We start from the raw sequence: 23,663 nt of genomic DNA on the forward strand, positions 1-23,663 counted from the left end.
AACACCACGAAGTTTCTATCGTGTAACCAATAAACACGACAAGTGTATTTTTACAACAAAAGGAAATGCCATAAAGTTTTAAAAAATAGCACACTACTATTTTTTGTTAATATAATAGGGGAATAATCAAAGAAAATTCTTATGTGATTGTCACATGCGATTCTTGAATAGCGTTTAACCATATACATTGTAATATTTACTATTCTACCTATCCCTCTCTAATTTAAAATTTATCTTTCATTTTTTAACCCTAAATCTCAATTCATCTCTTGTTCTCCCCCAATTCGCTGCAGTCCTGGTTCCCCAAATTCAATCTTATTCTTGCCAAATTCCTTACTTTCATCCCTTAGTCTCTAATCTCGTCCCCAGATTCCATCTTGTTCTTCTCCAAATTCCAAATCTTAGGTCGAAATTAGGACAATCCTTCTCCAAGTTCTCAAATTAAGGCACAGTAAATAATTTTTAAAAAGTAGCTTAAAAATAAAAGGGGGTTGGAGTTGGCAGGATTAATTAAACAAAAGGGGGTTTTGGTCTCAACATTATTTTTTTTTCATGTTGTTTTCGGTGGAGGAAACTTTTTGGTGTTTTTTTGCTCAAAATACAAATTGTAGTATTTTTGTGCTACATAACATAATCGAAACTTTGTGGCATTTTTATGCAATTTAGCCTAATTTTAATTGGTGGAGTGCTTTGAAAAAATACAAAGATTTGAGGGTGTAAAATTAAAAATGTAAGGACCTAGAGATGCAATATGAAGATTTGTAGAGGGTCTAGTACGAGAAATGTCAAATGTGGAAGAAGAAAAATAATGAAAACACTTTTATTATAGTCCCTCTGTTACTTTCTGGTCTCCGGCGTTAAACCCTAAAACCCCCTTTTCATTTAATAACTGTAATAATTGTGATTCATATAACATATATCAGCGTTCTAAAACCCAAAGATTATTTTAAATCTATCCGGGGGCTAACGGGATCGTCGGTGAGAGATGTTCTCTCCAGCGACGAGGAAATCCCATCTGCCTCCTCCTCCTCGTCATCAAAAAGGCAAAGACAGGAGGAATGCTGCAAGCTGCAGTGCTGCTGGCGGCTCCTCCTGATTCGCCATCGACCCTTCTCACGATGATTGACGATGGTTCCCAACCGACCTTCCACTGGACCCCACCCCCTGGTCTTCTCGCCTCTCTGTCCTCGCCTAGTAACCTTCTATGCCTGTCCATGTGTTGATGGATTGCCTTGGTTTTGGATCTTCAGATATAACCACCTTCACTTGTCTTCAGAATTCCATCGGCAAATAGAGGCGAGAAAGGGCCGCCGCCGCGCCGCCGCCGATTCGGGAGACCAAACTCAACCTGTGTACGTTGGGGAGTTTCCCCAAGTCGTTCGTGATGCCCAAGCCCTTCCTGTGCAAAAATCTATTCCCGGTATCCAAGTTGTTGTTGTTGTTTCTCTGGCTCGCTTCGCTTCTTCCTAGATTAGAGCATTCCCTCTTCGGAATCTTGATCTTTCTCTTCCTCTTTCTCTCTTTTCCACAGGCGACGACAACATGCCTGCTGGTGGCATGGACAAGGAATCATCCCTGTCCTGGATGATATGTGGAAACCAGCTCTTCATCTGGAGCTACTTATCCGCCACTCTTTCGAGGGGATGCTCCGTACTTGAGATCCCACCTCCTGCACTCGGCAGTGCTGATACCACCACCACCACCCCCACTAGTACAAAACCATCCGGGCATGCGAATCCCTGGATGGTCTGTATAGTGAGGTGGGACGTTGCATCCACACACAGCGACAAGGCTGTAGCACGCTGCAAGTCTGCTGGAGCTGTCCTCTGCAACCGGAGGACTCGAGCTCTCGCATATTGGCCTGACATTTACGTGGGTGGTGGGAACTCCCCCATTCTTAGCCTCCCCCCTCCAGAAGAAGCGGAAGAGATCGGTCTGTCGGGTGATGGAGCTGATTCCTCGTCCGAATATGATTGGTTCAACTCCTTTATTGCCTCAGCAATCCCTGGTACCTCCCATGAATGCATCGTGATAGGTTGCCAATCTAATGGCAACTTGTGGCTTTTCCATCTCACTCCCACCGGAGCATCTCGAAAAAGAGCTTCTCAAAGTGCGTGCGGTGACAGTTGCGCTGATCGTTCTCCTCTGCAAAGTAAAGGGCAAGCTAGGTCGATCATCTGGCGTCTGCAACATGTTTCCTCGCGGGATTCTTCCCGAGAATTCTTTCTGTTGACTAATAATGAGATTCAGTGTTGGAACGTGGTGTTGGCACGTGATGTAAACATTGCAAGGGTTTGGTCTCAAGAGATTGTTGGTAGTGATGGCGATTTAGGTATTAAAAAGGATTTGGCAGGCCAGAAGCACATATGGCTTTTGGACTTTCAGGTAGATGACCGGGGAAAGGATTTTACTATTCTTGTAGCTACCTTCTGTATGGACAGGGTGAGCAGTTCAAGCTACACTCAGTATTCTCTTCTGACAATGCAGTATAAACCTGTTCAACATCAAGAACTGATCGGCTCTATGACTGAGCGCATTTTGGAGAGAAAAGCTCCCCTTCAAGTTATTATTCCAAAGGCAAGGGTGGAGGACGAGAGTTTCTTGCTTTCGATGAGGTTGCGTATCGGCGGAAAGCCGTCTGGATCTGCTATTATATTATCAGGGGACGGAACTGCAACTGTGACCAATTATTGGAGGGGTTCCACACGGCTTTATCAGTTTGATTTACCATGGGATGCAGGCAGAGTCCTAGATGCTTCTGTTTTCCCATCTGCTGAGGAAAGTGACGAAGGATCCTGGGTTGTCCTAACTGAGAAGGCTGGTATATGGGCAATACCTGAAAAGGCAGTCCTACTAGGTGCGGTTGAACCGCCTGAGCGAAGCTTGTCTCGCAAGGGAAGTTCAAATGAAGGGGTTGCAGAAGAAGAAAAACGGATTCAGGCATTTGGCAGCAATATTACACCGAGGAGGGTTAGTTCTGATGCATGGAGTACTGGAGGCAGACAAAGGACAGTTTTGACTGGCATTGGTCAGAGAACTGCTCAAGATGAAGAGGCAGAAGCATTACTTGGTCGCCTGTTTAATGAATTCATTTTGTCTGGTGAAGTTGAGGGGGCATTTGAGAAGCTCAGAGTAAAAGGAGCATTTGAAAAAGAAGGTGAAACAAATGTTTTTGCTCGAGTGAGCAAATCTATTGTAGACACGTTACCTAAGCACTGGACAACTACCAAAGGAGCTGAGTTTGTTGCGTCAGCTGTTGTATCATCTTTGCTCCTGGATAAACAACAGAAACATCAAAAGTATCTCCAGTTTCTTGCTTTGTCGAAATGCCATGAGGAACTGTCATCTAAGCAGAGTAAGTGTTCAGACAGTTTATCATTTCCATATATCCTACATGTTTGGCCCCAAATTTGAATTTTGTTTACTGTGCTTTTGGGTAAATACTATGTGGTTGACATATTGTTTGACTTGAGATGATTTTTATTGACATGGTAGTTGTTCTCCACGCGCTGATATGTGCTGGCTTTATATGCCTAAACCTTACTCTCTAGAGGTCACAACTGAATTTATGTTTTAGAGGGGAAGGGGTGAATTCTAAGCAATGAATCTTCACGAGATAGTTCTCCTTCTATTTTAAATCAAAGCAAATATCTACTTCAGACCGTATTAAACCATGACCTGTGTAGAACTACTTCATACCCATCTAAACGACTAACCTGCTTGAGTTGTCAAAAAACTACACTGCCTTTTCAAAAAACTAATCTTATATGTCATAGACTCAACACTCCAGAGAAGAAACGACCATGAAAATAAACACAACAAGAAAGAAGAGATCGATTTCTATAGATGAATATAAAAACCCATTTAGATGCAAAGAATTAAAAGATCAGTCTAAATGCAGAATTGGCGGGAAACAAGTTGAATGAGAATAGCTACAATGAGCAGACAGAAGAAGCAGACTTCTGTGATGATTAGATACGATAATTGCTTTGATCTTTCTACTTTCAACAGAAAGGAAAACCATGTGGACGGGGAAGATGAAGCGATAGAAACATTTTTTTAGTTTTTGTCAAAAATCCATTTTTATATTCTTCCATGTCTTGAACCGTGCATTTTAAAAGAGAAGTGCTTCATGATATGCGAAATGGGCATTTCAGTTATACTTTGAATGAAGTGGCATGTGTCCCGAGAGACAACTCACTTTTGCACTTAAAGGCGATTGCCCTTTAAAAAGGCGTCAATGCGTGCCTCAGAAAGCTTTTTTCAAGCATTGAAGTAAATCTGTTTGTCTCTGCTCTTAATTAAAGTGTGGACTCTAACTTCCATTTCTATACAGTTCTAGCAGCATATCTTATCAAAACACTCACAAACTAATTCAAATCTATCGAATGATTCTGTATTTCCTCTGATAGTCCAGCTCACCTAGATTTAATTTAACACAAGAGCTGACTCCATGTCCTATGGAGATGAACGGAGGAAAAAGATTTATATTGCTGACACTAAAGTGGGGTATAACATCACATTGTTTCTGCTGTTCTGACACTCTCTCTTCTTCATAAATGATGCCAAACTGAACGGATACCTGCCAATGACTCTTTATTTTGTTGATCCTTAGGCACCATCAACTTGCTCTAATCTAATGCATTAGGTATTATCTATCTTCTTTAATGTTTGACTTAATTTGATATGTGCAGTTCAATCACCCCTTGGATGCCCTTAGTAAAAATGCTGATGTATAAGTCAATTCTAAAGCCCAATAGAGCTAATTGACAGCTAACAAAGGAGGAAAAAAATTTGAATGGGGTTATATATTATGTCTGGTTGCTTGCTTTTCTATTGTACTTCGGAGTAAATTATTAACCCTCAAGCAATGGGGCTATGTTTTTATTTCACATCAGATTAGAAGTAATAATTTGCCACTGGGTATTCTCACTTGTATCTTCATTTTTCCCCATATAGAGTTGCTCCATGCTCAGACTGTGAATCTGTGATGTCCAACTTGCAGGACAATCTTTGTTGACTGTCATGGAACACGGTGAAAAACTTTCTGGTATTATCCAATTGAGGGAATTGCAGAATCTACTTAGCCAGAATCACCCTGAAGGGTCTGATTCTCCACCTTCTCACTCAGGAGATCAAGTGGCTGGTGCTTTGTGGGATCTCATTCAGTTGGTTGGCGAGAAAGCTCGAAGAAATACTGTTCTTCTCATGGATCGAGATAATGCTGAAGTATTTTATAGCAAGGTTTCCGACATCGAGGAACTATTCAATTGTATGTCCCATCACCTTCCTCATATAATTGGTGAACATCCCTATAAACTACAGATGAAAAGAGCTTATGAAATAGCAAGTGCATGTACAACTTTGATTCATGCTGCCATGAGATACAGGGATGAATATCAGACTTGGTATCCATCTCCTGAGAGATTAACGCCATGGAATTGTCAATCTGTTGTCCGATCCGGTCTGTGGAACATTTCATCTTTCATCATGCAGCTGCTAAGGGAAACAACAGTAATTGACATGTTAATGAAATCTAATTTGTGGTCTCAGCTAGAAAAGCTTACAGATATTTTGCTGGATGCATACACTGGTTTGATCACTAGTAAAATTGAACGAGGGGAGGAACATAGGGGCCTGAAAGAAGAATACTGTAAAAGGAGGGATGAGCTTCTTTGTTCCTTATATGAACTAACCAAAAGATTTACAGATGCAAAATACCAGGTCAGAAAGAAGCTTTATCTGTTTGTCAATTTTTAGTAGACAAAGTTTACAGGGTTTTTTTGTTGTCTTGTACATTCTATATCTTGCATTTTACTTATTTTATTTTTTTCCATCTTGCATATCTAGTATTTCTTGCATATCTTCGAACATACAATGGTGAAAAACAAAGTTAACTGCAGATGCATCATAAGTTATTATGTTCTGGACAAGGAAAAAAATCCGTGACTGAGCACAATCAATCCCGCGAATCAGGAGGACCACTACTGGTTTCTTAGCGAGGATTGGATGAAAATACTAAGAATGTAACTCATCTATTATGCTACTCTACTTATGTTGGTTTGCATAGATCTTAGCTGCTTTAAGAAACTTACTCAGTTAGTGAGGGCGATGAGTTGGAAAATGGCTGGAGTTCCTTCTTATATAATTTTTACTCTTTTTCGCAGTTGCTGCTCTCTTTACTTTGGAAGTTGATTTCTTGTATGTTATTTCATGTTAAAGTTGATAAGTCAGCCTCATTTGCATCATAACTACAAACTTGAGCTGCACAAATTTGGTCTCCCTGAATACATCTTAATTTATTTACTTGGGGTAATCAGCATTTCATTTTTTCTCTATGTTATGTTATGATGAAATTTGTCAACTTAACCCAACTTTATTTTCCAGACACCACAATGAGATATCATGTATGTGACTCCTTGCTGGCTGATTTGGAATCTGCCTGGTTTCTTCTAGATGTTTTTTTGTCCAATTAGTGGAATAAGAGAGATTAATCTGGAAAGTCATCAAGCTTGAAGTGCTTATCCTTGTATACTTGCCAAAGTGGTTTCTCTTCTTCTATTCATAGTTGTTGTCTCTCCATCAACTACCACCCTATGTTCCTCTTAAGCTAGTTAGCTGGCAGAATTGTCCATTACGCATGCCCAACCATCTGAAGCAGCTCTTCCTCACTGTATCCTATGTTGAAGCTGCGTCTAACATTTTATGAGTGTACTCACTTCTTATCCCAGGTTTTAGTTTGTTGCAACTCATCCATCTCTGTATGCTCATTTCTGGTATACTCATTTCGTGAACATGTTGGTTTCTAATTGTGCGTTATATCCGTTGGTCTAATAGCAGTCCTATAGACCTTCTCTCTCTTTTTTTACACCGTATCCCACATCAGAAGGATGGCATTGAAGCATATCTTGTGTTTAGTCATCAACCAGAATGGCAGTCTGATGCATAGCATTGGTTTCATCAGGGACAAAACAGAAATTTCTATGGACCTTCTCTTCATCTTCATCAAACATTTTCTTTTTTCCTCTCTCCAGAATCAATAGAAAAAATCATTCCTTTGCGGCTTACCACTTACCTATCTTTCTCCAAAACCCTCTCCTGGCTAAAGGCGCGGGCAATACGGGCATCCTATGATTATATTGTACTCCAAAAACATATTTCTCCACTTTAACCAACTTGCTTTAATGTGATGGACAACATCCTCGACCTGAATATCATAAATGCTGAGTTTCAAACATTATTTTACTAGATTTTCTGAACATGATTTCCAGATTTCTAGCTCTTATTTATATGAAGGATCCCGGTCTAATAAAGGGTAAAGTTCTTGCTAAAATGGTTTCAATAGCCAACTTCTCTTTGTTATATATGTTAACAGGTTGTAGATGTGACAGTTCATGAATTATGCTTAAACATATAATACAAATAAAACATTATGCAAACTTTCTAACAAACGTTCAGAATTTATTACATCATGTTAATACTTGTGGTAAAAATATCAAGTAATGTTATGTATTATTACACAGGGTTAATAATGGTGGAATGTGACTGTTTAATATTTCGTTCATGCTTCGGAGATGATTATATATGAGCCAAAAGTATCTTTGTTATTTACATACCAAGTGTTGCAGAAACTAGCAGTTTAAGTACTCTATCACAGTCTAATAGTTTGCATTCAACTGAAAATACTATTGTTACTGGAAGTTTGTTCTATCCTCAGAAGCACTAAATCATACTGGAAGTTGTGCCTCATAGACCTCTGTTATGTGTGTTATGTTCATTCAATTGCCATTTTGCGTTCTTGATTTGATAATAAGATTTTCTCAACTATGTGAGCTGCTAATAGCACTAGCATCTCAAAAGATCACTGCTAACATTATAATTGGGTAAGATGTTGGAGAAGTGTGCATCAGGAGTATCATGCTAGATGTTGTATCTACGAGATAGATCCAGATAAAGCTTTAAAAAGTTAGGAAACTTAGTTGTTATTTGTTAATAATCAAGGAATGATAATGTCTTAGACTTCGAGTGAGGATTTCATTACAAGAAAAGGGTTCTGGTTCTTCATGTAATCAGTTAGATGAAAATGATGATGTATTTAACATGAAAATGGCAGTGCTCATGTTTTCATGAAGGAGATTTTTGACATGTGTATGGTCTGAATATGCAGAAAGGAGTGGTCTTTTTACCATCGTCCAGTTTCCTTCTTTACTATTTCTCTATTTCTTACTTTCGTTTACGTGTCTCTGACCTTCATTAGAACACCACATAGAGGTTTGATTATCCATCTAATTCTGACAATTATTTTTTTGATCTGACAGATTACATTGGGTACCTTAGTGGCTTAGTGTTACTTGCAGTGTGCTCTAAAAACATCCTGAGACCTGAGTCCTTAAGCATATCATTGTAGTTATACTATGCTTCCAATTTGTTGTGTCCATTTAGTTTATGTATTGTATGAAGCTCTAGTTAAATCTCTCTTTTTTTTTAATTAATGACAATTGATCAATTTGGCACCTTTATCATTTTTTACTACGTATAAAACTATAATAGCTGTGTTTCGAGATACTTACCTTAAGGAACAAGGTAATTGCTTGAGAATGTTAATGAGCTTCGCAGTTGTTACTTTTCAGGATTCATGCAAGGGTGTTGAAAACTTTGAGCTAAAGGAGGCTATTTTTAGAGAGGCTGCTTCTCCTCTACTATCAATTGCTAAGCGGCATGAAGGCTACCAAACTTTATGGTGTATCTGCTATGACCTCAATGATACAGCATTCCTTCGAAACCTTATGGTGTGTTATATGATCTTGATCATTTATTTGTTTTTTCTCATTATTCCATTGTAGAATATTTCTGTCCATTTTATTCCTTCAGCAAAAGTATTTAGCTTCAAAGAAAGCAATTCAGAATCTCCAATAAACATTTCTTGTTACAATTTTCTATATATTTTTTTCAGACTTTGGTAATATTGAGTTCTAACCTGAAAATGTTTAATTTAACATGTTAGGTTTTACCTTATTGTTTGATTTCCTGAGATCTAATTTTTTAACCCCATCTTGATACCTGTTTGCTTTACTTTTTTAAATCTGATTCATGATGTAGCATGACAGTGTTGGACCTAAGGGAGGATTCAGCTATTTTGTTTTCAAGCAGCTGATTAAACGCAGACAATATGCTAACCTGCTGAGACTTGGGGAAGAATTCCAAGAGCAGCTGTCTAGCTTTCTGAAGGAGCATAAACATCTTTTCTGGCTACATGAGATATTTTTAAATCAGTTTTCCTGTGCTGCGGAGACTCTTCATGCATTAGCTATATCTCAGGATGATACTTCTGCCTTAGAAAATGAAGAAACAGAGCCTACAAAACTAACGCCACTGCCATCTTTGGCAGATAGAAGGCGCCTACTTAATCTTTCTAAGATTGCTGCGGCAGCAGGTTTGCTGGTTACTTTTGTTTTATCTGGTTTTTAGTCAAAGTATGGGCTGATATAGTCCTTAACTTACAATGGAAGATGTTAATCTATTCAAAATGTAAATTGGTTATCAATATTTTAATTTCTTTCTTTTATGTACATTCATGGAATTCATGACTTCATTCATGTTCCTTGTGCTGTTATATCTTACCTGGTATATTGGCTTCTTTGTAACATAAATCCTCCAATTCTGAAATCAGCACAGCCACTGCAGAAAGTGGATACTATTTTTATCTGTCCTCTGTATTACTGCTCAGTAATCTTCTGTTCCCATAGTATATTCCATATCTCTTGTTTTCATACATATGGTATGAAAATATATAATTTAGGTTCCCTAAAACCATTTCCTACAAATTTCTTGGCTGTGGGATGTGTGAATTTGCTTCCAATACCTAATAAAGGCTTTCTCATTGCAGTAGACGATGTGTACATTTGGTTCCAAAGCCTCCCAAAATTTTGCTACAAGGATCCTTTGTCTTCATTCAACTCTGCCGAGGACCATTTTCTTCATTGCCTAACCAGCCTTGATATCCTTTTTAACTGCCTCAATCCCTCAGATCCTTTCTCCATTAATTATGATCATCTCTCTCCTTAGTATTACACTTAGTTTACTTTATCCATTGAACACGCCTAGCAACCTCAACTAGTTTAGCTCTAACTTCTTGCTGACATTAGTCCCTTATATATCTTTTATGTATTACCACTTATTCATTTGAAGGTACTCCTTTGAGCAACAACTATTTCCAGGAGTTGTCTTTTGTCGCCTATCATCCTGAGCCATAAAGCATGGCTTGATCATAGAGCTACCAAAAAATGTTCCTTTTTATGCCATGTTAATTTGTGATTCTATGCTCAGATGGTGTCCAAAATCATTTATACTATCTTACACATATATATGATACCTACATACATGTATATGTGTGTATGTGTGCCAGAACGGCTGCTTTTGAAGGATTTGGAAGGAAGCAAATCCCCTCATTCAATAGGTCGCACTATCTGACAAGCTGTTTTGCTCAAGTTGATCTTTGGAGTGTTCATAAACCAAGCGTCTATAATTTTTCTTGCCTGTGTTAAGAAGGTACTAAACAGATAGCCAAAGGTTCTTATATATATGGCGTGGGAAGTATACATTCAGAAACAGAACTGTGGATCATTATCTAGACCTTTTGGAACCCTTGCACACCTTATTTTGTCAGGTTTACAGACCATTTATCTGGAAAATCGCTAATTTTAACAAAGTACCATGTTACTGCTCTACTTACACTAGTTAAGGGATGTCTTTGCATTTATTTGTTGAGAGTGTTGGTTTGGTTTAGAAAAAGACATGGGATGGGATTCAGTCCCACAAGAGAGGAAGATGGATAATATGGTTAAATATGTTGGGTCCAGGTAGATTAACTAGTCCATCTCTGTTGATAGACATTTCCAGCACCAACAAATTGGTGCCAGAGCCTTTGGTTCGGTGGGCTTTGTTGGATGCTTTGTTTGCTTTGAGATTTTGAGTTGTGGGTTAGAGCTTATGGTGGAACACACTTGAGTTACAGTTACTCTTAGTGTAACTTGGACCTAAGTAGATTTGCTTAGTCTATGGCCTTTCCAACTCCAACAGTACTAAACAGGATTGGCGACAATATCTCACTCTGCTGAATATTTTTCATAAAGCTATTTGATGCACTTTGATTGTGAACTATGAAAAAAATCAGTTTTGCTTTGCCTTTCATCTTTACCTTCACCTTATATCAGCTAATTGGACTTAGTAAGTTTTTCTTCTTTCAGATAAGTGATTATTAACTTCATTTATCTTAAACAGGTAAAGATGAAGGTTTTGAAATGAAGATGGTCCTCATAGAAGCTGATTTGCGTATCCTAAAACTTCAGGTGATGTATTTTCTTAAGATGACAGTATGTTTTTCTCAGAGTGTTTATGCATTTTTGCTTGGAGCTTCTTTTAAAATATTGGTCTTCCAAACTCCCGAAAAAAGGGAAGTTTTAGAATTAATAATTTATCACTTGGATGGTATATCGATGACCTTGTGCCTCTGCTTTCCATACTATATTGAAAGCAGGTGTCTCAACTTTTTGCTGATAATCTCATTTCATGATACATAGCAAATAACCTCTTTCTTGATCTCCGTAATTGCCTTTCTTGATTTTTTATAACATTTATTTAGCGTGATACAGTTAACTGTCACTCGGCCTTCTACTGATTGTAGCATCACTCTCACTGCTTATATTTAAGGGTAATTGTTATGGAACCCTCATCAAGTTTGGTCACATTATGAAACCCTGTAACGTTATCTTTTCATTACAAAACCCCTTGTCATGAAAGAAACTGTTACAATCCATTTATTATTTGCTTTTCCCCCCTCTAAAATACCCCTCAATAATACAAGTCTTCTTCCTCAAAAGTATAGACATAACTTGTCTCCCTTCTCTTCACACTAAACCCAAGCAACATTTACTCTTGATCGAGTTGGTTTTACATCATATTTGTTTCCTCATGAAAATGCTAGTAAAAGTTTAAGGTTTTATTTGTATCCAGCCTTAACCTTGCTGATTAAGAGATATAGTGAAGCTCTTGTATTTGTATTGTTCTTTTAATAGAGTTTTGCAGTTCCGTATAGTTCTCATTGGGGGATTTGTTTTCTTGTGTTCACATTTCATATATTGGTTATGAAAAAAATTATCCTTCTACCATATATATCTTGATGAAGGAAAATCCATGAAAGAGGAAGGTATCCTTTTCAAATCTTTGTTTGCTGCAATAGTCAATTTTCTAGTTTATTTTTTCGCTATTTAGGATCTATCATTAGGCATGATGGTGAGATAGAGGATGATGTTGTGCATCAAATTAAATCGGGATGGTTGAAATGGAGGAGTGCTTCGGGAGTCTTATGTGATCGTAGAATACCAATGAACTAAAGGGAAAATTCTATAGAACGGTTATAAGATCAATTATGCTTTATGGGTCAGAATGTTAGGCAATTTAAAAACATGTTCAAAAAAATGAGTGTAGCAAAAATGAGAATGTTGCGATGGTCTTGTGGATATACACTAAAAGAAATAAATTCATTCGTAGTAAATTAGAGGTTGCATCTATTAAGGATAAAATAAGAGAGAATAGATTAAGATGGTTTGGTCATGTACAAATGAGATCCCTTAGTGCACCGATTAAGAAAATTGATAATATTAGAGTCTATGAAGCACCGACACTTGAAAAAAGGCCCCAAGTCCGTCTCCGACGCGTGTCAGAAGCGGACACGCTTGGGACACGCGTCAGACACGCGGTCAACGTCGCCGACTCGCTCCCGACACGCTCTCGACACGCTGTTTTGTTCTCGACACGGCTGAGAGGGCAAAAAAAAAAAAGAATTTGTGAACTCGAAACCCAAAGCCAAACCCAAACCCTAACCTTAGTTTTCACTTTTCACTCGCCCGATCGACTCATCTCTCTCTTGATCCCGGCTGAAAAGAAAACGCTGCGATCTCTCTCTCAATCGTCCTCGTCGGCCTCGTCGGCCTCGATCATCATTGTCGTCCTCGTCGTCCTCTCAGCAAATTGTCCTCGTCGTCATCCTCGTCGGCTAGGTCAGTCTGTCGATCTCTCTCTCTGATTCTTCGTCTCTTTCTCTCTATCTCTCTCTGATCTCTCGATCTCTCTCTCTGATCTCTCTCTCTCAGCCTCTCTCTGGATCTCTCTCTCCATGATCTCTTCCCTCTCCGATCTCTGGATCTTTCTCTCTCTCTCAGTCTCTCTCTGGATCTTTCTCTCTCAGCCTCTCTCTGGATCTCTCTCTCCCCCCAATCTCTTCCCTCTCTGATCGCTCGATCTCTCTCTCTCTCTCTCACAGTCTCTCTATGGATCTCTCTCTCTCCCCGATCTCTTCCTCTCAGTTGCTTTTCTCTTTTATTGGATCTCTTCCTCTCTCAGTTGCTTTTCTCTCTCTTTCTGTTTTTACTGTTTTTTATTTTAATTTATCTAGTCAATGAACTTGGTTATATTTAACCTGCAAAATTTAAAACTTTTGTCATTTGAAATGTTTAAAAGCTGTGTCATTATCCTTACAAATGGAAGCAGTATGTATAAAAATGTGAGAATAACATAAAAATGAGAAGTAGGATTTACTTTTTCGTTATTCATACTATGTCCTGTCATTGTTTTACTTTATTGTTAATTATGATTTTAATTATTGTTTTACTATATGTTCATCTTTTCTTTCTTGTCTTCTTTAGCATTATTGTCTTCAATTCTCCAAGAGATCATTGTCATCCCAACGTCTTAATTCACACCTGCAACACACACTTTCCTTTAGTTTCTTATTTATAATCTCCACTTTACATAACAAAAAATATAAAAATATAATAAGAATTTAATTCAATATTGATCTATATATAATAATAATATTTAAAAAATTTAGCCGTGTCACCGTGTCCTATTTTTTTGGGGTTTGCCGTGTCTGTGTCCGTGCTTCATAGATTAGAGTTAATGGGGCTAGGAGATGGTCAGAATCAATTAAGAAGGATATGATTAAGACTCATGTAACGAAGGAAATGACCCGCAACAGAATGAAATGAAAAAATAGGATTCATGTAACCGACCCCAAACGTTTGGGATAAAGGCTTGGTGGTGGTGGTTGTTATTTGGTGTAAGGACCTAAATAATTAATTTTAAGCTTAATATTCTAAATCTTAAGCTTAATATTCTAAATCCTATTACACTAAAGCAACTCAGCTCAAAATCATCTCTTTTTTTAGGAACAGTAGAGCACAATTAAGAAAGCAAGAAAGTGTTTGACTTTTTTGTAGAGCAATAGAGAATGCTAAGTTCTTATTTAATCTAACCTTAATCTTTCTTAAATAGAGAATAGGTGGGTTACACAAACGGATATGGAGATTGGCCTAGTTACCCAAATATCTAAATAGTTAAACATATAATATCATCTACTATCCCCCCAAGTTGGAGCATATATATTATATATGACATGCTTGTTACTTATGAGAGCAAAACAATTACTTAAAAAGCACTTTCAAGTTAACTCTGTTTGGAGCAATTGAAGAACATCATATATTTGTTTGCTTCATTTGAAGTAGCTGTTGAGCAGGAAATATATCTCACGAAGTAGCAACCCAATAAGCCAAGAGTCAAAATAGTGTCAGACAACGATCACAACCAAATCCTTATTTTTTATAAGTAGATGATCAACCAACTAGAAATAGAAGACCCTTAAACTAGGAACATATCGAGGCGAAAAGAAACCCTAGACACATAAGCCAATAGAAACCCTAGGTTAGGGTGTCTAAACAACTCGCGGCTTGGGCCCAGTTCGGTTCGGAACCCAGATCGGGCCCAAAAAAAGCCCAGAAAACCAAGTCCAACCCAGTATCGGGCCCGAGTTGGTTCACCGGTGCCCCGCTCAGTGCGGGCCTGGCCTGGGATGTGGGTCTAGGTGCATATATACATATATAGTTTAAAAATATAGTTAAAATTAGTGATTTTGACGTTCGAAGCATGGTCATCTACCAAATAACCAAACTAATTTGTGTTATATTTGATGTGGTTTTTGTTATTATTCTCTGTATACACACAGACACGCATACACCCCCTCCTCTAAGTATATACTATGTATACTTGTATATACTTATTAGTATATTGTATAAGTATATATTTTTAAGTTTATATATATATATATATATATATATATATATATATATATAAGATGAAGAGAGAGAGAGAGAGATTAATGGGTAGCTTGATGGCTTGACAAAGGAGGGGGATTCCCTCCTAACAATGAATGTGACAAAGTTCTGCACGCAATGTGAAATTATCTCCTGCCTACTTTATTCTCTCTCCTTTTACAGTGGTGGGGATTGTGTCAGCATCATTTCAATGAGAAAAAATCCCCAAGTCCTTGTCAAGGATAACTCATTAATCTCATATATATAATATATAATATATATATTATATATATATATATATCAAGTTTCTAAATATCGGTTATCGTTGGAATTCTATCGGAAAACGGCCAAAAATTCTTATCGGATAGGCGGAAATCGGGATAATATCGGGATATAGTAAGTATTATCGGAGTGATATACTAGATTGGTGTATATATATAATATATAATAAACATAAAAAAAATGTAATCTAAACCACTGCTTAATGAAATATAAACATACCAAAAATATAAATCATCATGTTAAGAATCACATAACCAATTGTAGAAGAACAAAAAACTTGCATCTTGAACCGGCACGATGAAACGACATTTGATTGCAATAGCCTTCACTTATCAGCCGATAATCCCCGATAAAAAAAAACCTTACCTTATGGTCCGATAAGTACCGTACACGGCCGATAACTCCATTAACTTGCAAAAAAAAACGATAACCGATTCAAAATCCAAGTTATCCTATCGGAGAGCTCCCAAATCCGATAACTCGGCCGATCAATATCGATTATCGGCGATATTTTAAAACAGTGATAATATATATATATATAAATATATATATATATATAATATATATATATATAATATATATATAATGTAAGTATGTAAAAATACACATATAACTATGTAATACGTATATTAAATAAGTATATTTATGTGTTTATATACATATAAGTGTATACTTAATCATGTATACCATATAAGTATATATATTTATAACTATATACATATAAGTATATAAGTATAAATATATATACTAAGTATATAATTAATGTATACTTATATATACTTATAAGTATATACATATATGTGAATATGTGATACTTGTATATATAATGTATAGTTATATACTTATCTTTTGTATATAATATGTAGTTATATGTAAGTATATACTTATAATACTTATAAGTTAAATCTAAAGTTCTTAGTGATTTTTTTACAAAAATTTACAACAATAAAAAAAATTTTGATCCAAAAATTTATAAAAATCTAATTTATATATATTTTATGTTAAAAAACACAATTAAAAAAAACAGGCCGGCCCGACAGCTCCAAGCGCAGGGTAGGACAGGGCTTTGAACCCGTCTTGGACGGTTTGGACACTTACCCTAGGCGGATAAACTAGTAGAAACTCTAGGCGGGCAGCCATTAGAAACCCTAGGTGGCTAGTAGAAATTCTAGGCGGGTAAACTAGTAGGTAGGTGAGAGAATGTTGAAGATTTGCGTTTGAGTGAATGAAGTGGCGTCCAAGCTGTGGAAGGCACGGAGTAGACAAATCTTGTATTGATCTATAGAAGGAATGGACCAAAATATTCTTAAATAGCCTCGCCAAAGATGAATTAGATGTGATGTTGCACATATTTAATGTAGGTGCAATATAAACCCGATGAGATCCGATTCGGATCGGATATGAAGTTGTTAAAGGCAATTAGCGAAAGACGTGAGACACATACTGCTCACAGTGAACAATATTTGAGGATACTGTTCCTCGTAATGAACAGTAGAAGAGTAGGGTTTTTAACTGAGATGGTTGAAGTCGAGGTTGCTGAAGCCGCAGAAGGGAAGCATGGAGGTTGTGCTTGTAGCAAACCCTCTCGGCTGCGCCAAGATCATGAAAGATGATAAGTTCTTTAGGATTGAGATATTTGCTCAAATCATGGTTTTAAATCTCGACTGACATGTCGGATCAGAGACTAGAGACATGGATATGGTTATTTCAAGTCGGATATTGTTTTCAAGATCCATATCAGATATGTTGTGGGATATTGCGGACATCTCGGCTGATTTCTAGCTTGAAATATCAGCCCGATGTTTATTTATTTATTTATTTTTGTGTTGATAAGTATTGGGGTTTGGGTTTAGTACTCAAGACTCAAACCTACTAAACCCAAACCTGATTAATTCTTTTTTTAGCCTTTTGTTCCTATAGTGACCCGATAGCATATAATATAGATTAGGGTAAAGAAAAAAATGTTGCTCTCTTTTTCGCCGCGATCTCCTCTCGTTCATCTTCGTCTCGACAAATTGAAATTGTGAATTCATAAAAGCGTGATGTAAACAATAAGTTTGAACTGTAGCTTGAAATCAATCCAAAGTTTAACACTATATGTCAAATTTATGCAAGACACTTAACTTTATGTTAATTTTATGCAAGACACTTCGAAAGTTCTAGTTTGGCAATGTGTGTTTTATTTATTTGTTGGCATAATATTCCACTGTTTTCCTTCAAAAAATGGAGAACAACTTGTGTCTTGATGTTGAATACACAACTCAAATAGGATAAGCTATAACAACACAAGTGCATTCCATCTTGGTGATCAAAATTGAGTAGAAATCTATCAAATATGGCAATTGTAGACGGTAAAAATGTACAATTTCTTAGACCAATGCTCAGTCCGAGTCCAAGAAGTGAATGCACATGGGCTAAACACTTTAGATGAGCTCAAATATAAGCTACATTGAAGTTCGTTCGGGTCACATGCGAACATGACTGCATGCTAAACTCTGGCCCAGCTCATCCGAGTCAAAGAAAACCTAAGTCCGAGTTAATCCTCAAGTTAGACTCTGGGCCGAGTCGAAAGACGCTTTCAAGTCGAACTTTGGACCGAGTTGAAAGGCATTTTCAAATCGAACTCTGGGCTGAGTCCAAGTGTAGTAGCGAAGTTCGCTCCAAGTCTTATGCGAACTTCGCCCAAAAGACCTACATGGGTCACGCCATCCATATCCTAATGATTGTAGAAATTGATCTCTCAAGTCACGAGAGGCTTAGATCGACATTCGGAACAAGTCTGATACTTGAGCTTAATATATGCTCAGGAAGTGAACACTCAGATCGAAGTGGCCCAAGCACATGCTTATAGCGGAGCTCGCTCAAGTCATAGTGAAGCTTGCCCAAGTTATAATGAAGCTCGCTCTCAAGACCAAATCAAAGTGAAGCTTCTAGTGGGGTTCGACCAAAATGAGCTTCGCCCAAATAGCCCACATGGGACATATAACGAAATTCGCCGAAGCCATATCGAAGTTCGCCGAAGCCGCAGCCGCAACGGAGCTTGCCAAAGTTATAGTGAAGCTCACCTAAATAGCAGCGAGTTTCGCCCAATAGCCTACATAGGCCGTGTCACCCATTCTGGCGAAGTTCGCTCATGGTCATTATTGATGCACTTCGCCTATGGTCATTATTGACGAACCTCATCCATGACCGTTATTGGCGAACATCGCTCATAACCGTTTTCAGAAACTACTTTTACGAAAATGGTTCACCCACTAACTCATCCACTTATGGGGAGTTAATGACCACTAACTCACATATTTTAAGGAGAGTTAATGACTACTAATACACCTATTTAAGGGGAGTTAAGGCCTACTAACTCACACACTTAATGTTCCCAAGTCTATAGATAGACATGATCAACATGAAGCAAGCGGGCTTGCAGGGGCACAAAGATGGATGAAAGGTCTTGGGGCTAACATTATCTTGGCTAGACTCTTTGCCATTGAGAAAAGAGAGATTCAGAGGATACATTGACAAAAAACTCATCTCTCCATTCTCATTGATCTTTATAGATCATTATCATCGGTTAATCATTTGGCTTGATCAACGATCCTTATGAGAAATGATTTGTTCTCTTCAGCTAGTCATCTAGCTTAATCAGCAATTCTTGTGAGAAAGGATCTGTTAATATCTCTTCATCCAGAAAAGAGTGCACTATCTTCCAAGAGAGTAAAGATCATCAATCAGCGAAAGACCTATCGTCTTAGTTGGACTATCAAATGGAGTACAAGCTCGACGCTCTATCGGCACAAAGAAAAAAACCCCAACAAATATAAATTTTTCCTGTGTCGTTGTAAGTCTTTCAATTATAATATGTGTCAATTGCAATACGAAAGACCCGAAACAACAATCCGATATTTAGTACATGACCCCCAATATATCCCCGATTTCTGCTCTCCGACATGAATTTTAGTTGTTCGACATGAACCCGATATCCAACGTTTAAAACTTTGGCTCTGATACCATGTAGAGAATAGAGAAGGTGAAGTTCTTATATATTAATCTAATCCTCATCTCTCTTAAATAGAGAATAGGAGGGTTACATAAGAAGATATGGATATTAGCATGATTATCCAAATACGTAAATAGTTAAACATATAATATCACCTAACATTTTTATTTTTATAACTTTAAGTGGTTATATCAAGTTTACTGGTTTGGAACTCCATTTACATTGCAAAGTGTATTCTTTTGGGTTTTAATATGAGATAGGATCGTAAGAGAAAATGAGAAATATTGATCTAATTTAAGGGTTTGGATCAAATTCTTTACATCCAAATTTGATGTTTAGTCATTCATATGAATTCGTTCATTTCTTTAGTGTTGATTTCCATCATTTAAAATGTCTAAAAAGAAGAAAAATATTCAAGTAATTCAAGGACTTATTTATTAGTATTATCTGCTCATGCATCAAAATACATAACATGGACGGTTTAAGTAGCAACTTAGTTAATTACAATTAGAATATTTGAGACCTAACAAGAAATGGTATTTGTGATGGTATTTAAGTGTTTATTTTAAGACGTAATACGTATGAATGTAAACCGCTATGAAGAATACATATAAAATAATAGATCATGCAAATGAATATCCCATAATTGAACTAGCAATTCATTCTTCGTATTTGTGTACGTGTTTACATGACTACTTATGGAGGAGTCGGAGCCAAATTGTTTCCGTTCAAATTCGTCGTTTGAGTGCATATGAAAAATCTAGTCTTTTGAAGTAAATCTACATCATAGAAAGAATCTAAAAATTGAAAACAAAATGTTTAACACAGTCTTTGTCCCATGCATCTCTAAGGTGAAAAACGGTCTAATGGCAAGTTAGCTAGTTAAATAGTGTAAGTAAAATGTTTGACACTGAAGAAAAAATTGTATATAAGAATTTTTCAGTATCTAGATAAAAAAATTCTCTACTGCATAAGTTTAAGCAAATTATAATTAATATTTTCAATCATTCATTTGTGCATGCTTGAGACATGGACAAAACGAATTGAACTCTTGAATTATTGGTTTCTGAGCACTTCATATGATACGGTCAACTTCAAAAAGCCAAGTCTATTCTTTTCTTAGTATACATTTACATACATGTAGGCATTGTGAGGTTTGACTCGGGGCCTAATTTTAGATTATCCAATCATTCATTTCTGCATGTTTGATGCATAGACAAAAGAATTAAACACTTGAAATTTTTTAAGCACTTCATATGAGATGTCAACTTAAAAAAAAGAAAAAAAGAAAAAGAAAAAGAAAACCAAGTCTGTCCTTCTCTTTATATACATTTATATACATGTAGATATTGTGACGTTTGACTCAGATCTATTTTTAGAATTTGTGTTTGGATCCTATCACAACTCAAACAAATGAGTCACACCCTTTGATGTTCTTTGAACCATTTAAATGTCTTAAAATATAATTCTGACTTTAAGTGAGCTTAAGGTTAACAAACATTTATTCTAGAAGATTATTAGGTTTTCCAACTAAGCCAAGACATTTTAGTTCTAGTACGTTTTTTTTATTTACATCCTCATTTTTTTAGTTGATGATGATAGCATTTTTGATAATTGATTATTTACCAAATGTAGGTTGGAGAAATAGTCAAAAAATTGACATTGATCCCAACAAAATATCCATCTTATTTAACGAAAAAAGTTGCTAAAAATTATTTAAAGGTTGTCTGAGAGAGTACTCTTTTGTGATATTCTTTTGTGCATCAAGTTATATTAAAATTTGATTAGATATACCATCAAGTTATATTAAAATTTGATTTTACGTGAAAATTTGATTAGATATGCCATCTAGAGTATTTTAAAGCACCTAAATTTTGGCGTACCAGAGTTTCAAAATATTTGAATCAATATCATTTGGTTTAATTTTGAAGCTGTAAACTATAATTTTGCTTCATGTGCTACTAAAAACATTAGTCGGAGCTTCGAAATTTGCAATTCAACCAAATGATCTTAATCCAATTAGTTTAAGCCGTTATGTACCAAATTTAGGTATTAGTATCATTTCACTTTGTCCACTTTAATTTCATTTGATGCACAAGCAAAAAACCACAAAAGTTTACTGCCTTTGACCGCTTTTAATGTTGTAGTGGTAATTAAATAAGAGTACTTTGTTGGACACAATGCTAAGTTTTCAATTCTTTTGCTATGTACCCTCCGAAAGTCTAAAATTAATAAAATGCTATCAAGTAATAAATGAGGTTGGAAAACAAGATTAGTGCATAATGGTAAGTTGAAAGATTTTGGCTTAATTGAACAACAAACTTACTAATTTTTTATAATAAGTGTGTTATTCTTAAACTTCACTAAGAAGTTATCTGAGTATCAATTTTGTTTTAATCTTGACAATGTGCTATTTGAGGTGTATAATATACACTTTCTGTCTGTGGACATCCAAGCTCAAATTCTACCAATAGTATCCTAGTCAAACTATGTGTGGGTGTGCGTGCGTTGGCTGCTGTTCATTTAGGAAAGCGCGCGTCGGCTGCTGTTCATTTAGGAAAATGACCTACCAAGGGATAGAAACGGTGAGATTCATGTGACTAACAAAGTGAGCCTTTACCATTAATCCATCTCTTGATCATTCAAGTTACGTGTATCTAGTTTACTCTGGATATATGAAAATCTATACGTCAGAATTTAGACATGAAGAGCTTCACCTACTAGCTGATATTCCGTTGTACCTACGAATGTATCAGATGGGGACTTCGAGTCAGACAATATATCTCTTTACCTATTTCTCTCCTCTTTTTACCTATTCATCTTTTTGCTTAGAATTTAAAATAATTGTACTATGTGGTTTGGCTTGTATGCATGTTCACCATGTATATTGAGACTTTCTCTTGCTGTTTGCTTCTTCTCTCGTTGTAGGAAGAGATTATGAGACATTATCCCTATCGTGAAGAAGTACAAGACATCAACAAGCTCTTGCCCCCAAGAGAACTGATTGAGATGTGTTTGAAAGTTAAAAGCCGAGAGTTATCCTTACTAGCTTTTGAAGTATTCGCATGGACAAGCTCCTCCTTTCGGATTGCAAACAGAAGCCTTCTGGAGGAATGCTGGAAGAATGCAGTTGACCAGAATGATTGGGCTGCTCTCAGTCAGGCTTCAACTGCGGAAGGGTGGAGTGATGAAGTGGTACTAGAAACTATGAAAGAAACCATCCTTTTCAAGGCATCACAACGTTGTTACGGTCCTGAAGCTGAGATGTATGATGGGGATTTTGATGAAGCCTTGCCTCTGCAGAAAGAAGATGCGGAAATGCCAGGCCCTTCAGTGGAAGGTATCCTGATGCTGCACAAGGATTTTCCAGATGCAGGTAAGCTAATGCTGACTGCACTTATGATGGGCAAAGAAGCCTTCAACAACATTTTTGAAGAGGAAGAGGAGGCTATGGATTTCTGATTGTAAATTTTGGTATCTCATGAAAGCTGTTGGATTGGTTGGGTGTGCTGCCATGGTATAAGCTGTGACTCTTATGTTCTCGTGCATATTCTGTTCGTCTTTGCGTTTTCGTTGATTAGTCAATCAGAATCTGCTTGTTTCAGGGGGTTTTGCAAGAAGATGGATGTAGTACTATCGCCGCTGGCATTTTGATAGAAACTGTTACAACAGCAATGCATCTGGTTAGAAAGTCATAGTGGCTTGGTAATGTGGAAGTAAGAGTGATGGCAGATATGGGGTTGCGCTTAATCAATTTTTTTAAACTATTTGTTCTTTAGGTTGTGGCAACACCCGATCCATGTTCGATCAAACATCAATATGCATATATAGTCTTCATTCTCCAAAACAACTATGTACGTATGTATGTACGCGCGCGCTTAATATATCCTATGTTAGCAGCAATAAAGAATAAGAATCATGTACGTCGATGGATGCACGTCTTTCACCTATATAAACAAAAAAAAGGTCTGCACTATGTCCTCCGTACATCTTCCTCCGTCTTCTTTAGGTCCAAACCTTAACTCTTGACCAACTCCAGCAGGGGATAATTGAAATTCACTTTATCCCCTGTCACTAGGGCTGGGCATATTCGGTTCGGTTCGGTTTTATGCCCAATCCGCATCCAATCCGAATTTTTCGGAGTGTCCTCAACCAACCCCTACCCCTTGCTTTTCCTATAAATAGGCCCCTAGGGCCTCCATTCTCGAGGCCCTGGGTTTTGGGAGAGGAATTTCAGATCT

The 23,663-nt window shown here is 37.0% G+C and overlaps 1 protein-coding gene across 2 annotated transcripts; it reads left to right on the forward strand.

The window, feature by feature from the left end:
* On the forward strand, positions 1,123-23,345 carry LOC109845286 (nuclear pore complex protein NUP133). Of its 2 annotated transcripts, XR_002248278.1 has the most exons (8): positions 1,123-1,420; positions 1,532-3,355; positions 5,006-5,724; positions 8,631-8,789; positions 9,100-9,433; positions 11,281-11,348; positions 22,351-22,939; positions 23,028-23,345. XR_002248278.1 is itself a non-coding variant. In XM_020414522.1 (7 exons), the coding sequence occupies exons 1-7, from the start codon at positions 1,129-1,131 to the stop codon at positions 22,882-22,884; spliced, it is 3,930 nt and encodes a 1,309-aa protein (XP_020270111.1). In that variant the 5' UTR covers positions 1,123-1,128; the 3' UTR covers positions 22,885-23,117. The 2 variants fall into 2 exon arrangements, 1 of the variants encoding a protein (XP_020270111.1); XM_020414522.1 differs by having other exon boundaries at positions 22,351-23,117.

The sequence above is a fragment of the Asparagus officinalis genome, chromosome 6 (assembly GCF_001876935.1).
Source record: "Asparagus officinalis chromosome 6, Aspof.V1, whole genome shotgun sequence".
NCBI lineage: Eukaryota > Viridiplantae > Streptophyta > Magnoliopsida > Asparagales > Asparagaceae > Asparagus > Asparagus officinalis.